Source organism: Chrysoperla carnea, chromosome 5, assembly GCF_905475395.1.
Source record: "Chrysoperla carnea chromosome 5, inChrCarn1.1, whole genome shotgun sequence".
Taxonomy (NCBI): Eukaryota; Metazoa; Arthropoda; class Insecta; order Neuroptera; family Chrysopidae; genus Chrysoperla; species Chrysoperla carnea.
In genome coordinates, this window is record NC_058341.1 from 15,049,774 (window position 1) to 15,063,923 (window position 14,150).

Consider the following 14,150-nt stretch of genomic DNA (forward strand, 5'->3'; position numbering starts at 1 on the left):
TTATATATTATAATAATATGAAATACAATTATTATTTTAAACAGTAATATTTATAGTCATTTACAATTAATTTTGAACGTTTTATCAGCAAAACATTCTGGAAAATTCTGGTCAAATATTTGAACTGCTACTCAAACGTCAAAGGATATGATTTTTGTAGTTTTTTATTCAAAGCGGAAGCAAATAAGTTTTCCCAATAATAAATGTTTTTTCAATTTAAAAAAAAAAAAATATTTCACTTAACATAAGGGAAAATTATAAGAACTAAATTTTCAAATTTTCCTGGTGATTTTCTTGTGATTGCTAGTTTTTCTTACGATTTTACTTAAACTTGAAAAATTTTGTTTCGGCTTTTTAATTTTCTTCAAAAATTAGATCATGAAAATCCCTTTAATTTGGCTCAGACAAAAATCTCTTCTAAGAAATTGTCTGAAATCGATCCTAGAAATCGCTATGGATATTGGATTTTGGCAATAACTCTAAACTATGATTCCAATCGTGGGATATTAAATTTTTGTATTTTTTGAGGTCAAAATTACTCTAGAAAAAAAGTATTTTACGAAAATACGTTCTTGTTTCAAATAAAAGCTTTTCATATAGTATAGTTTCGTATATCTAAACTCAAATGTGGTGAATTTTTTGTTTTTAGATCCCATTTACCCCCGAACGATACCCATAGACAGGAAAATTTGGTTCATTTAACACTGGAGAGATTTTCTGAGGTGTATACTGAAGAATTTGTTCCAGAATATCTCCCATAGAAAACAATTTTAGAAACTACTCCGTTTTTTTTATTTGTTTGGATCAAAATTACTCTGGAAAATTACTTTTAATCAATTCCGACTTTTAGTAAAAAATTGTTCAACTCTTAGTAGATCTCTCAAATTTTCAGTCGTTCTGAATTTATTTTCAGATATTACGCTTTGCTCTATACTTATTGGACACAAAAATTCACTTCAAGTTTGACTTCCATCCCACTATTTTTGACATTAAAAAAAATTTTAATATTATCTTGTTTAAACTAAATTAATTCAATTAATTTGCATACAATTAATATTAATTTTGAAGACACTGTACTACATATTATGAAGGAGTTGATTTATGTAATTCCATTGGCGCCAGTAATTATTTATATTAAAATATTTTATGCGGGTCATAAAAGTTTAGTTATTACTTACTGCCTACATGCAAACGACATCAAATAGTTTTGATTAAAGCATATACTATTTTATAGCACAAAGTTAATAATTGGATTGATAAAATTGTATGACTCTCATGTCATTAGTCGCGCTAATATTTCTGTTTTAATTAGCAATTATCAAGATTTTATTCAATTGGCGAATTTTATTAGAAAACTTTTCATAATATTTTTAATTAACGAGGTATCAAAAATTTTTTCGATATTCCTTCGTACAAGTCAGTGCAAAAGCAGCGGCTCACAAATAACTGTAAAAAAAGTTTTAGATCCTTAATTTTCGATTGAAAAACGGACAACGAATTTTTTTCGCCGTTACAATACTTCCTTTGATTAGTATTGGGAAAAACTTTATGTCATTGCGACAACATGTGGCTTAAAATAGAACTACAATAACCGATTTAAACTTGGTTTCGGCTGGCGGTGGATAAGTATCATCAAGAAACCATAGTAATTTTCAATAATACCGTTCAAATTTGAATGAATGAACTATCTATCACACCATATTGACTACTTGACTTCACCATTCTTCGGATTTGTATTTCCAGAATTATTCATCTCATCGTTATGACAACTGATCCATTTTATTCGTCAAAAACTCTTCGTTAAAGATAAAACAACACAAAAAAAAACGCACTATCCAAAAAAAAAAATCCAAAGAGTACATATAAAATACATTTCTGATAGGCGAAGGTGTATAGTTTATAATAATATTTTTCATATATGATATAATATAATTTTATAGCGGCCTTAAAACATCTCTTTACAAGACCACGCTGCTGCCTGCCATGTCTGTCTATCTGTCTGACTGTTATAAACAAACTTTTATTATAACAAGAATTGTATGGTCAGTGTCAGTCTGTCTGTCCACTATATACCACTTTCAATGGCTACAGTCATTATACATAATCGATTCTAATCGGCATTAAGTATGCAAACATTGATAATCTTTTTTCGCAAACTTTTACATCATTCTTTTGAACATAAAAGAACAAAAATTACTCCGATCAGTTTGAGAAAATCCAGTTTATTCAGATAAAGTGGACCAAAAAAGATTATTAAAAATATCTAGTTTTGTAATTCTATGTCTTCATTCTTTACATTTTTCCGTGAGAATAAAATAGGTGAAATTTTATGTACTTACGATAGGATAGAATAGGATAGCTCAACCTGCATTATGGTTGATATAATTTTCCTCGTTTAAATTAAATATTAACGCCAAAATATGTTTAAAATCTGGTCGAATATACTCGAATACCCAGTTTGCTAAACATCGTTTAGTATTTCAGGTTTTGTAATTATCAATAAGTCGCAAAAATATGTCAGGCAATTAACTACTAATAATCTTATCTTGGAATTTGAGATACCCAGCTATAAAATCGTTTAAACTTACTAGTATTCTAAACATACTAAAAGTTGTATCAAAACCTACCTAAATAGCTGTTTTTGCGACCTATGTCCTTAGATTATAATAGTCACGTACGCCCTATCATATGTAGATTTTGAGACAACTTTTAATTTGTCAAAATACAAGTTTATACGAGTTTATAGCTGGATTTAAAATCTTGAGGTGAACTTACTAAGATAATTGGACTATAATACGATCACTTTCAAGAACGTATTAGACCGTAAGCTGTGAAGGGGGGAGCTGTGTATTATTTTTGATTAGAATGAGTCTAGTTTTCGAGATATAGTCCTAGAAATTTTTAATTTTCAAAGAAAACACGTCAATTTTCTTCGTATTGGAAGTGATCTGCCAATCCAAAGTATACAAGTGGATACCGTAATAATCACAAACAAAGTGGTATAAGGTCTGCGAAGGCACAGACGTAGATAAAGCGCTCGAGAAATTGAAAACTATAATTTTACATTTCTACGTTACATTTCCAAAATTTTTCTCTCTTTCGACACCGAAGTTCTTTCCTGCCACCTTCGAGGCAAAAACAAAAAAGAAGCACTCAAGTCTCGAGATCCAAAGTCTCTTTGCTTATTCAGGTCCACTTAGCACCTCTTTTATAATCATTATAATAATGCAGAGTCAAAGATATTATAGAGAGAGGAATGAGTCGTATGTTTTGCTTGTTAATTCTATTTCAACTTCTTCTGTGTTGCTTGTTCGTTGTTGAAAAAAAAATAAAAACTTTTTCTTACTTTATTTTAAAATAGAGTTCATTCATTTCAATATACACACACAAATTTATGAGTATATTAAACTTCTTTTTTTTTCTATATAATGAGTAAATAAGTTGTTTTTTTCTTCATTCTTTTCAAATATAAACAACTTCATACTTTAAATAAGGTCCTACCCGCCCCGCGGACTAAGTTCTTCCATAATACTTAACATATTTTATCACACATTGTTGGATATTAATTAAATATTTGTTTATTGTAGTTTCTGTTTATGATTGAATTGTTGCTTCTTTACCCGACTACACTGCCGACAAAGAGGAGAGCTATGAGTATTGAGTATGTGAAAGCGTAACCAACTCCATTCTCGATATGCCTAGGGTAGCGGGTTCAATTCCCGTCGTCACAAGAAAAATTAATTTAATTAATAGTTGCGATGGGCTGGTATCTTGGTATATGCATGAAAGAGGTGTACTCAGCTTCTCAAAATCATTGAGGAGCTAAAATTATCGACTGGAAGAGCTGGCGTCGATTTAATTGTCCCTACCATGACTACGCACACAACGGATATGAAAAACTAATGTTTACACAAAAATTTGAGTTTCTTGGTACCTAATATTTTCAAGCGATTAAAAACCAAAGAACACTAAAAATTACTTACCATACATTTGCAGCCATTCCAAAATAGTATAATAAAAAGAATACAACAGCACAATTCGGATTAGCTAAGCCATCTTGTGCCAATAGAACATGACCATAATGTCCCAAACTGTTTGGATCACTTGATTCAGATATTTCATGTTGACATGCTACCGCCCGACGTCCAGCTAATGCTCGTACACCCCAACCCACGGCACATAATAAATAGCACAATGCCAATATCGCTAACGGTCGTTCTGGATAACGAAAACGGCTTGGTTCAACCTATAAACATAAATAAAAAAGACAAAAATTAGTACCGTCCAAAATAACTTGAAATAAATATTTTCTAAAGTTTATTTGATGTGTTTTTTAACAAAATTGTAAATTATTCGACCTAACAATGTATTTCAGAATGTATGCCCAAAATTCATATCCTTTAATCAAATTTCTTTATAAGTGATTTCGAATTACTTCGGGTTAAATCATTTAAAGGCGTTAATTTTTTTTTAAATTCCGTGAACAAACAATTTTTTTATGTGCACAATTTAAACAATTTTTTGAAATGAAATTATTATTTAAAATTAAATAAATTCAATTTAAAGTCAAAAGTTTAGAATAACCAAAAATATTTAATAATTTCTAAAATTATATTTTTGTAAAGACATAAAGAAGATATAATGATTCTATTTAATAAAAAAAAAAAACGAAATATATGAAGAAGATAAAATTTTTAAAGTGAATAATAATTTATAGGAAAAAAAGTAATTTTTAAATTATATGAATGTACAGGATGTGTTTATAAGCATTAGCCTTTAAAATTGTTTCATATTATTCCAGCATAAAGTAAAATTTCAAGTAAGAAGAAGAAGCATGAAGTGTATGTTGTCTTGGAGCAAAACTGTAGAATTGCATGAAAAGGAGAACGCATTTTCTGAAACATAGTGACCAATGGTTATCTGTTCTAGTTTTGAGTTTATTTATTACCCTTAGTAGCAATGGTAGCTATGAAAATGCATTTTTCTTTTAAAATACGTTTTTAAAAGACCAGTAATCTGCACCAATAGTTAGTTCACTTATTTCGGTATTTCGATACCTTTTCGATACCAATAAAATGAAAATAATCCAAAAAATTTGAAATTTTATTTATCAATTAGCGATATCGAATAATCGATAACATATCGATTCTCGGTACGAAATAAGAGAAATTAACTATTTTAGTCAGTGTTTTTACTAAAAAAAAGCTTTTCATTTTTATGCACAGTTCTTAATTTTGGTATGATTTTAAAGCTTAAAACTTGAGGAACAATGGGAAACCTATTCTTAAGAGTTTTGCATCTTTGTGTTACACAAAACTTGTGGTCTTACAAGTCTTGTTTTGTCTTATGAGTGTGTAAAATTGAGATTAGCTTACAATACCAATAATCAAGATAGAGAGACCTGTTATTATTGAAAGATTTCTCTAACACATTAGTTTTGAATGACTAAGGTGTAAGAGAAAACCCAATGTACCTACAAGTCAAAGTGAATAAGATAAAGATAATCAAATTAGTCATGTTTTGGTCTTGGGTCTCGTCACTAATTCTATATTCTTCAAGTTTATGAGATCTATAACTCTTTCGATATATAGAGATGATCAAATTGGCCTTTTATGTCCTCGTAAATATGATATTTAATTAAAAATACTATCAAAGGTTCTCTTAGTTTGGGCAACCTTATGATAAGCTACACACCCCGTAAATGAATCTCTTATACCACAAATAAGTTTATATGTATTTTTTTTTATTAAATATTTTTTACCCAACTCTTCTCAGCCGTAGAGTGTTCTGTAAAGCCCCAACATCAAAATCACATCTTCATAAAATACTCAATATTATGATTATTATTATTTTAAATTATATTTTACTTCTCAAATAATAGTAATATAATCACATCGAATAATTTTTTTTTATTCTGTGATTGTATACTACCACCCAATAAATTTGAATCAACACTACACTTGAAAACACAATTTGAACTATTTCCTCTTTGTCTAATTAGGAGTTGTAAGCTTTCATATTTAGGGTATTTCTAAAGATTTTCAAAAACCAACTACATTTTTCCATTCGTGAAGTGAGAATTCTTTAAAGTATTAAAAAAAAATTAAGTCAACATCCTCATTGATTTTTAAATCATATAGCCAAATTGGTACATTGTCTTTTGGAGTCACTATTTCTATGTGTCCGTCTCAAACCACCTGTTAATCCACTACAAAAAAATTGAAATTATTGCTATACATTTATGAACTATTACACATTTTTCCAATTTTACTTCTTGGTTCAATCTTAATGTACTGGATTGTACAATGTTCCTATTTAGAAGTATATATTTTTTACGTATGGTAGAATTCATAGTATTATTATTGTACAATACTTGAAATTAAATTTAGTCAGATGGATAAATGTAAATGTAATCATTAAATAACTGTACTTCTTATGTATTTGATTTCTTGAATAATAACTTGACAGTAAATTAAAGTTTTTATATTTTTATTATTTGATATCAAATAATAAATTATAATTTGTCATTGACTTTTTAGTATTATTTATTATTATTTCATTTCTAAGTCTATTTGATATACAAAATCAAACTATCTGTGTTTGACTTCTACAGGCCAAATTTCATAAGATAGATATTTCTCTGAAAACATCATATTTTTATCTCTATTTAGTACCTGCAACTTTGGAAGAAGAGTACACTATAATTTTTTCCTATCTAACCTGGTGTACCCCAGGGTAGCATCTGAGGCCCAAATCATTACCTGATTTATGCCGTTTGATTCAAGATATAGATTTATTTCGGGAAAAAAAAACCGTTTTAAATTATAGATAGAAGAGTCGAGGTTCCTCTTTCTAGGTTCTTAAGGAACTATGATAATCAAATATAAAGATTGAGAAAGAAATTAAATAACTGTACTTTAATAACTTTGACAGTGAATTAAAGTTATTTATTCATTATTATTTGAAATAAAATAATATAATTTATAATTTGTCATTGACTTTTTAATGGATGTATTATTCATTATTTCATTCTAAGCCTATTTTTTATAATATCTATATGTCTATGTTTGACTTCTGCAGGTCAACTAATCAAATGAAATGAACGGTTAAAGTTAACGCTCGATTCAATAAAATTCATAAATTCATTTCTTAGAAAAGAACACATTTTTTCTCTGTATTTGCAGCAGTTTGGTTTAGAGAAGCTACTTTTTTTCAATTGTTGCAATGATAGGTAGCTGGAATCTTCAAAAGTGTTATCAATCGTGAAGATAAACCAATCAGGTTATTTATCAAACTCATGAAAATTGTCCATATCACTTAGAGAGGAGGAATTTAGGAAGCACTCTTCGTAATCAGGAGTAACGGAAACCAAGAACAGTGCTTCCCATGGCATGAACATTTTTTGTCCTTATGGTCGAAGATGATGATCCAGGTAAGTATCTGCCACTATGATGTTTATAAAGTTGACTGTTTTTGCTGCCGGTTTTGCAAGAATGAGGCCACATTTTATTATATTTAGCAATAGAACTCTAAAAACTTTTGGACATCCATACTGTCTTTACTGTTTCGTATTATCAAAACAATTTATATCTGTGTGTGGCTTTAAATTCTAAAGACTCTTTCCTTTTTAAATTGATATCTGTGTCAAAAACCTTCATCGAAATTAAACAATTTTAAACGTTTTTAAAGACAGATATTGTTTTTTTTCGTAAATTAGTTTAAAATTTATACATTTAATAATATACAAACTTAAGGACTTCAATGAAAGGTCAGACCCTATAGCAGCCTACCTCTCTAAACTAAATAGTAAATGGTCATAAATTTTAGAAATATAAACAAAAAGTCAAATATATAATATTTAGCAAATTTAGGATAAAATTCAATTTTGTATGTACATTATTTTTTTTCTTTGAAAGTTTATAACAACCAATAAATTATCGCTACAAGGCATTTTTAAAACTTTGTTGGTTCCTTGTTATACCTTTTTTGACTGTCGCTTAAGTATAGGACGATTGTTTTTGGTTGTATAATACAGTGTGATTTGGATAAAGTAATAAATATACAACCAGTTCTTACAAACCTGTATTCTTAAGTGCATTGGTTTTCGGGATATTTTCAAAAGTTCCTTTTATTTCTTTTCACAAACCTGAAAAATTGGGGGATAAGTTTTAGCAGACAGAGTATTTTCATTACCAAGGAGAACATTAAGCAGCGATGATAAAATCACAACTTCCAACGATTAATGAGTTAATGGAGAGTAACGAAAGGTGGATACCAATATCATGAAGATCGCCACATAGCTTGAGCACTATAGACAAGGTCATAGATAAGGACCAGAGTAATGACAGAAAACTTCAAAAGCTCGGTAAACTTGCAAAAATGGAAAGTTATCTACACTGGAATTACAATTCTGAAGAGATACGACAATTCACACTGCATATACAAAGGCTAGATATGCCATTCTGGATTTACGAGAACATTTTGCAAGAATACGAAATAACATAGCAGCCACCTTTTCACAATACGAAAACGTACTACTGCCCCGTTTAGATACTTTTGAGTCTTCAGTGATCGGCAAGCATTTCTCATGAGCCAAAGATGTTCCACGGCATTTTACTCGGATATCTTTTCTTTAGCCTTACTAATCATGACTTTGTTTTGATAAAGATTCACGTATAGCATATTCTTGATCCTCACATTATAATAATCATCCTGTATATAAAAACATGATACATAACTTCTTAACAACAAAACTTTCCAACAATATTTAAATATTACAAGAAGAGAACGAACCCTCATTTATTTTACAAGAAAAAAAATATATATTCAACAAGCAAACGAGATTTGTATATTAGATGTCGTCCGTATTGCCCGTCGTCATCATCGTCTCAGGTCTCTACACTCTGGTTAAAAAGAATTCTTTCTCTCTATCATATCTCGATAACAATATTTCTTTTTCCTTTCTCTGCTGTGTGGTAGTTATTGTAGATACCTTTTTATCTTTTTAACAAGCTTCTCTATAACATATTTATAGGTATATTGTAGGTACAACAAGATGGTTGTAAGTAAATTAGGCACTTTATCTGTGTAAAAAGTAAAACACAGTTATCAAATCGTTGAATTATCCTCCAGTTTCTTTACAGGTATTGGTTGAAACTATAAATTTAAAAAACGTTGAAATTCTGCTTTATATTCTACTTAAATTACTACTTATCAGTGGGTATTGTGTTTTGCCATAACAAAAGGGAAGGCGTACTGTCATAAGCCTTGGATCTAAATGAAGTCCTGTACCATTGATCAATAATATATAATAAATGGTATAGGCCATCATTTTACGTAGTACAAGTGAATAAAAAGAAGTTTTGTTGACAATGAGCCAATTTGAGCACTGTTATAGAGTTCTCAATGTTTCAATATAAGTCTTAAGTCTTTAAGGTAGTCCTTTCACTGGCTGTCCTTTCTCGCTGCAAATTATCCACTCTGGAAGTAAATGTGCATTTTCTTTTAATTAACATTGGCGGCAAAGGGACCTTCTTAAAAAGAGCTGTACAGATTACATTTTGAACTAAGTGCTGCGATCCACAAACTGAAGAGAAGGTTAATCCAAGATACACTATAGTCTGATCTATGTTACATTATGATCTTCATCCATTAATTTAAAATGACAATGAAAACGTGTCACGAATATCAAAATTTGATGTAAACGTTTGTAAAAATAAGCGTGTGCATATCAATTATATGCTAGAAGTGAAAGGTACAAAAAATAAAGTAAGTTTTACAATTTTTGAACCTTAATATTGTATTGCCATCCGATTTACGCATATCTTGCGATAGTCTCTAATCAAATTATCGATAAATAGTGTCCAATTTACTACCGTGCAACATATGCAGGCAACTTTATAGGCAAGCATATCCATTGCAGTAGTAATGAATGAGAGTGAGATAGTCTGAACAACGTGTAGTTTGAAAAACCAAAACCAAACGCAACCTTTTTTTTTTGTATTTTTAAAAAGCCAAACATCTAAACTGCATTTATATCTGTCAAAATATATAAAATATGATAGTGAATGCCTGCCTAGATAAATAACATAACATTTTCTGAATGTATGTATGCTGTTATTGTTATGTTATTCTGTTCTGTTCAAAGATCTTGTATAATATATGAGAAATATATTCACAAAATCATAATAATATTACCGATTGTACACGAGAGTAACAATAAATGAACCAACCTCAACCCGGAGCCACGTTTGTCCACTATGTCTATTAAACGTAACGCTAGACTTGCTCTAAGCATAACTCTAAGAAATGTCAAAGGCTCCAGTTGGAGCTTTAAAAGGCTCTAGATATGGTAGATGTCTTTGGCAGATCTGGCTCTAAAGTAAATCTAGCAATAAGTTTAGTAAAAATAAGGTGTAAGTGTGTCCTTTGAATCACAGTTACATTGAACATCTAACTTTATGTTAGGTGGTAATGACCACCTCATAGTGGCCCTTAGAAGCATCCGATTTAATACCGAATAAAACAAGCAGTCTCATTTACAACCACAGTGCTTCAATAGACCTCAAACCGGAAATGCCTTCAAAGAATGGCTAATCTAGGTCTTTTCCTCCTAGCCAGTGCGGCGTAATATCTGCAACAATGTTGCTTATGAAGGACTTTTGAAGTAAGATCTACAGAACGACTTCTTCAGGTATTCCTGTCTTGGTGATTCAAGTGGCCTGGGTAATCTTTCAAGATAAGAGATGGTCAGTGATAGAGCAGGTGCAGGCTCGGATGCTCAGCTTATTTGTCTTCCAGACAGTAATAACTGCAACGATATGCCTTATGGATGCTTAATTTGAAGTGAAGTAATACTTCGGAATATCTTCAATTATACTTCTATCATATCTATTTTGCAATATCACAGGGACGTTCCTCCCCTACATATTCTTTTAAGATGGTTTCATTATGGAGTCGCTTGCAAAAGGTAGATAAAAATACTTGGTGATACTTTTATTAACGTCAGATTTTTGTCATTCCTGACGAACTCGTAGATTTTACATTTCCCTGTAGAGGGCCTGGTATCGTATCAAGTTTGCATGATATTTGAGCGCATATGTAGAGAATAACTGCTCTCCTATGCTGCTTGAAGGAAAAGATGGATCGAAACCGGAGTGTGGAATACTGACTAATATTTTTTACAAACTACAATGTATAGAACTGCCATATTATAAATCAAATGTTCACGCGAGTAAAAACAATAGCTTCAATTCTTTTTGATTAAAAGTGTACAAAAATAATGTAAAAAACAGGCCTGTTTTTGTAATATCAAAATGAAGGGAGATAGACAGATGAATATTATTATTACAGATGGATGTATTATAAAAATTATAAAATACAAATATGTCCAAAAAACTTATTTATATTTATAAGACCCAAAACTTAAACTACCCCTTGTTTAAATATAGGGGTGGTTATATTGTTTATTTACTTTTTCAATTTGTTGTGTTGAATTAGTCTGTTATACACCTGTTTATTAATATAAAATAATGTGAATGGATTCAGCAAGGTAAATTCTATTATCGTAACAAGTTTCTTGGTAAAAATAATTTCTAAAGTTATTCTTATCTACAAAAGCATTCTCACACTTCTTATCATTCTTATCAGATTTGTAGAATTTTTGTGTTCAAAAATAATAAAATTTTTAATCATTTTGGAGATATAAGCCAAAGTGCATAAATATTTTCGATAAGAAGAATATAAATTCGGTAAATTATACTAGAAAAAAATCTCCTTCCGACGTTGGGAATTAATATTGCTTACCGATATTGTAGATAAAATAAAGTAGACGAGAAAATGTTTTCCCGTGGTCAGAATAGTGGTCAAGATAAAGTCCCGGCCTTTTCGGTTTTGCAATCCTGCAAGATCAAAACGCGATTTTAACAGGACAAACACTTTGCTCATCACTAGAAGAAAGATAGAAAAGCTCGGTAAAAATTTTAGTTGAAGCTAAAGATTCCTTACTTTCTAAGGAATGTCCACCTTTTTACATTGGCTACTAGAGTAATTGTTCAGGAACTGTCATCTTAGTAAGCACTTCAGCGAAGTAGTTTTCATCGAAGCTCAACAGCGTATGTAAGATTCTTTGAATAAATTCAACGGTCTTTTATTTGTAAAAACCTAATGCATACACTTTTTGGCAGAATATCACATCGAAAAGGGAAATATCATCTTTAGGATAGAATAAATGGTATCCATCTTGATAAAAAAGAGAACTGGCTGAGGTGATTTCACGCTAATTATAACTTTTTATCTTAAATAGAGGGTAAACTTTTAAAATTATCCTTGGTTTAGCAGTCTGGGTCTTCCTTTTGTGGAAAGTTCACAGCCAAGGCTAAAACCAATCTTATGCCTGAGAAAAGACCAAGATAAAAATATATTTTGATCTTGCTTTTGGACTTGGTCTTGAAAGAGGTAATTCTCCAATGGGACAATTTTTAGAAACCATCATGTACAATAAATTAAAAACACAAAATACAGATGATGTTTTGGAATTTAACAAATGTATTTCTTAAATTTTACGTGCAGTAATTATTAAATTATTTAAATATTCGTTTAAAGTACGTGACATCAGTTTTTTTTCTAAACGTATATCACTGTATACGTGAAACTATTTAACAAAATAACAAAATGACATCCAATTCTTGTAATATCACTTACCAAAAAACTAAGTAATGCAAGCACCGAAGATGTAAAACACATAATGGACCATGTTTGTAACCAAACTTCAGCCAAACTTTTTTCTGCCTCATCCCAAAAGATATCTGCATCACATAACGGCGCACATTTACCACTACGATTAACGTAAATATGCAACCGTGGGCATTGCGTTGAGAAACCAGTCGATGTTCCACCGCTTTGCAATAATTTCGTTTTTGTAACACCAAAATTTGGATTCAAACCACCAGTTATCACTGGAGATAAATTTGGTGGGTTTGACACTACTTCAGCTGGTCCTTCCATACACATATTTTCATGATTATTCTCTTTTGGGAAGTTACTGCAATTCAAAGCAGCCGGCCATGAGAATCCAAATCCTTGGAGTACAGGAAAACATCTGGATCGTACAGATTCACATAAACTGCGACACGGTCCTATAGGATTTGCCACTTTCTCGGTACACATGGGCACATACACTGAACACAGGAAGAAATGTAATTGAGCACTACACCCATATTGAATTAGGGGCGTAAAAGTTTGAAGGGTTAAATCCGCTTCCGCTTGTAAATCATTTGTCATACCGGTAACATTGTAACCGAGTCCACGACATAAGTCCACACGAATTGGTTCACATTTCGTTAATGACGGTTCGCCGGCGATTAACACTGTATTAAAGAATAATAAAAATAATATGTGTAAAAATTCCATAGTTTTTTGTGCGCGTGAAGGAAGTCACACGCGTCAAATTAGCCCACGTTTAAGAAATATTTTTGAAAAGTGATTATAAATTTTTTTTTTTGAAGTTAAACAACACAAAACTATAGCACACCACACTCAGGTAAACAGCATTCAGCAAGAGTTCTTTAACCAACCAACAACACCAGTTTATAGTTGAATTGACTAAGTAAGACTGACTTAAAAACTTACTACTCTTCTTTAAGTAAGTTAAGAATTTCAAGTGTTTTGTGACGACTGAGACTGGACTGGATCTGTGGATGTTACTGGTATAGAAGTATACAAGAATACATAACTATACAACACAATATATATTCATAACATATTATAAATTTCTTCCTCCATGTGGTAAAATACGAACTGAAACGAATATACACGATTGCACCTGCTATTTAATATCAAGTGTTTCAGGTTCAAATCTTTAATTTTCATTGAATATCTTCTTAAGACAAATATTATAACCGTTTACATTGTAACCGAGCCCACTGGATAAACTCCACACGAGTAGGTTTACTTTGTGTGTCGCTCTTTGGCGATTAACACTAATAAAAAACAAGTGAAATATACAAAATTTAAGAAACCCCAGACAAATTTTCCGGGAATGGAACTCTAAGTTCAGATATGGAACATCTAAGAACACTCTATTAAAATATATTTTCCTTTAAAGCCTTCTCCAAACTGAACCGATTTTGAAAGTTATCGACTATTACGGT

The 14,150-nt window shown here is 30.7% G+C and overlaps 1 protein-coding gene across 1 annotated transcript in view; it reads right to left on the reverse strand.

Moving 5' to 3' along the window:
* The window catches only part of LOC123299630 (frizzled-4-like), a 46,906-nt gene extending 33,289 nt beyond the window's left edge, over positions 1-13,617 (reverse strand). Inside the window, exons 1-2 of the mRNA XM_044881896.1 lie at positions 12,703-13,617; positions 3,984-4,246 (exon numbers count right to left, since the gene is read on the reverse strand). Of these exons, the coding sequence (XP_044737831.1) occupies positions 3,984-4,246; positions 12,703-13,410 (971 nt within the window). The 5' untranslated portion in view covers positions 13,411-13,617. The remainder of the gene's footprint in view (positions 1-3,983; positions 4,247-12,702) is intronic.
* Positions 13,618-14,150: the final 533 nt, after the last annotated feature.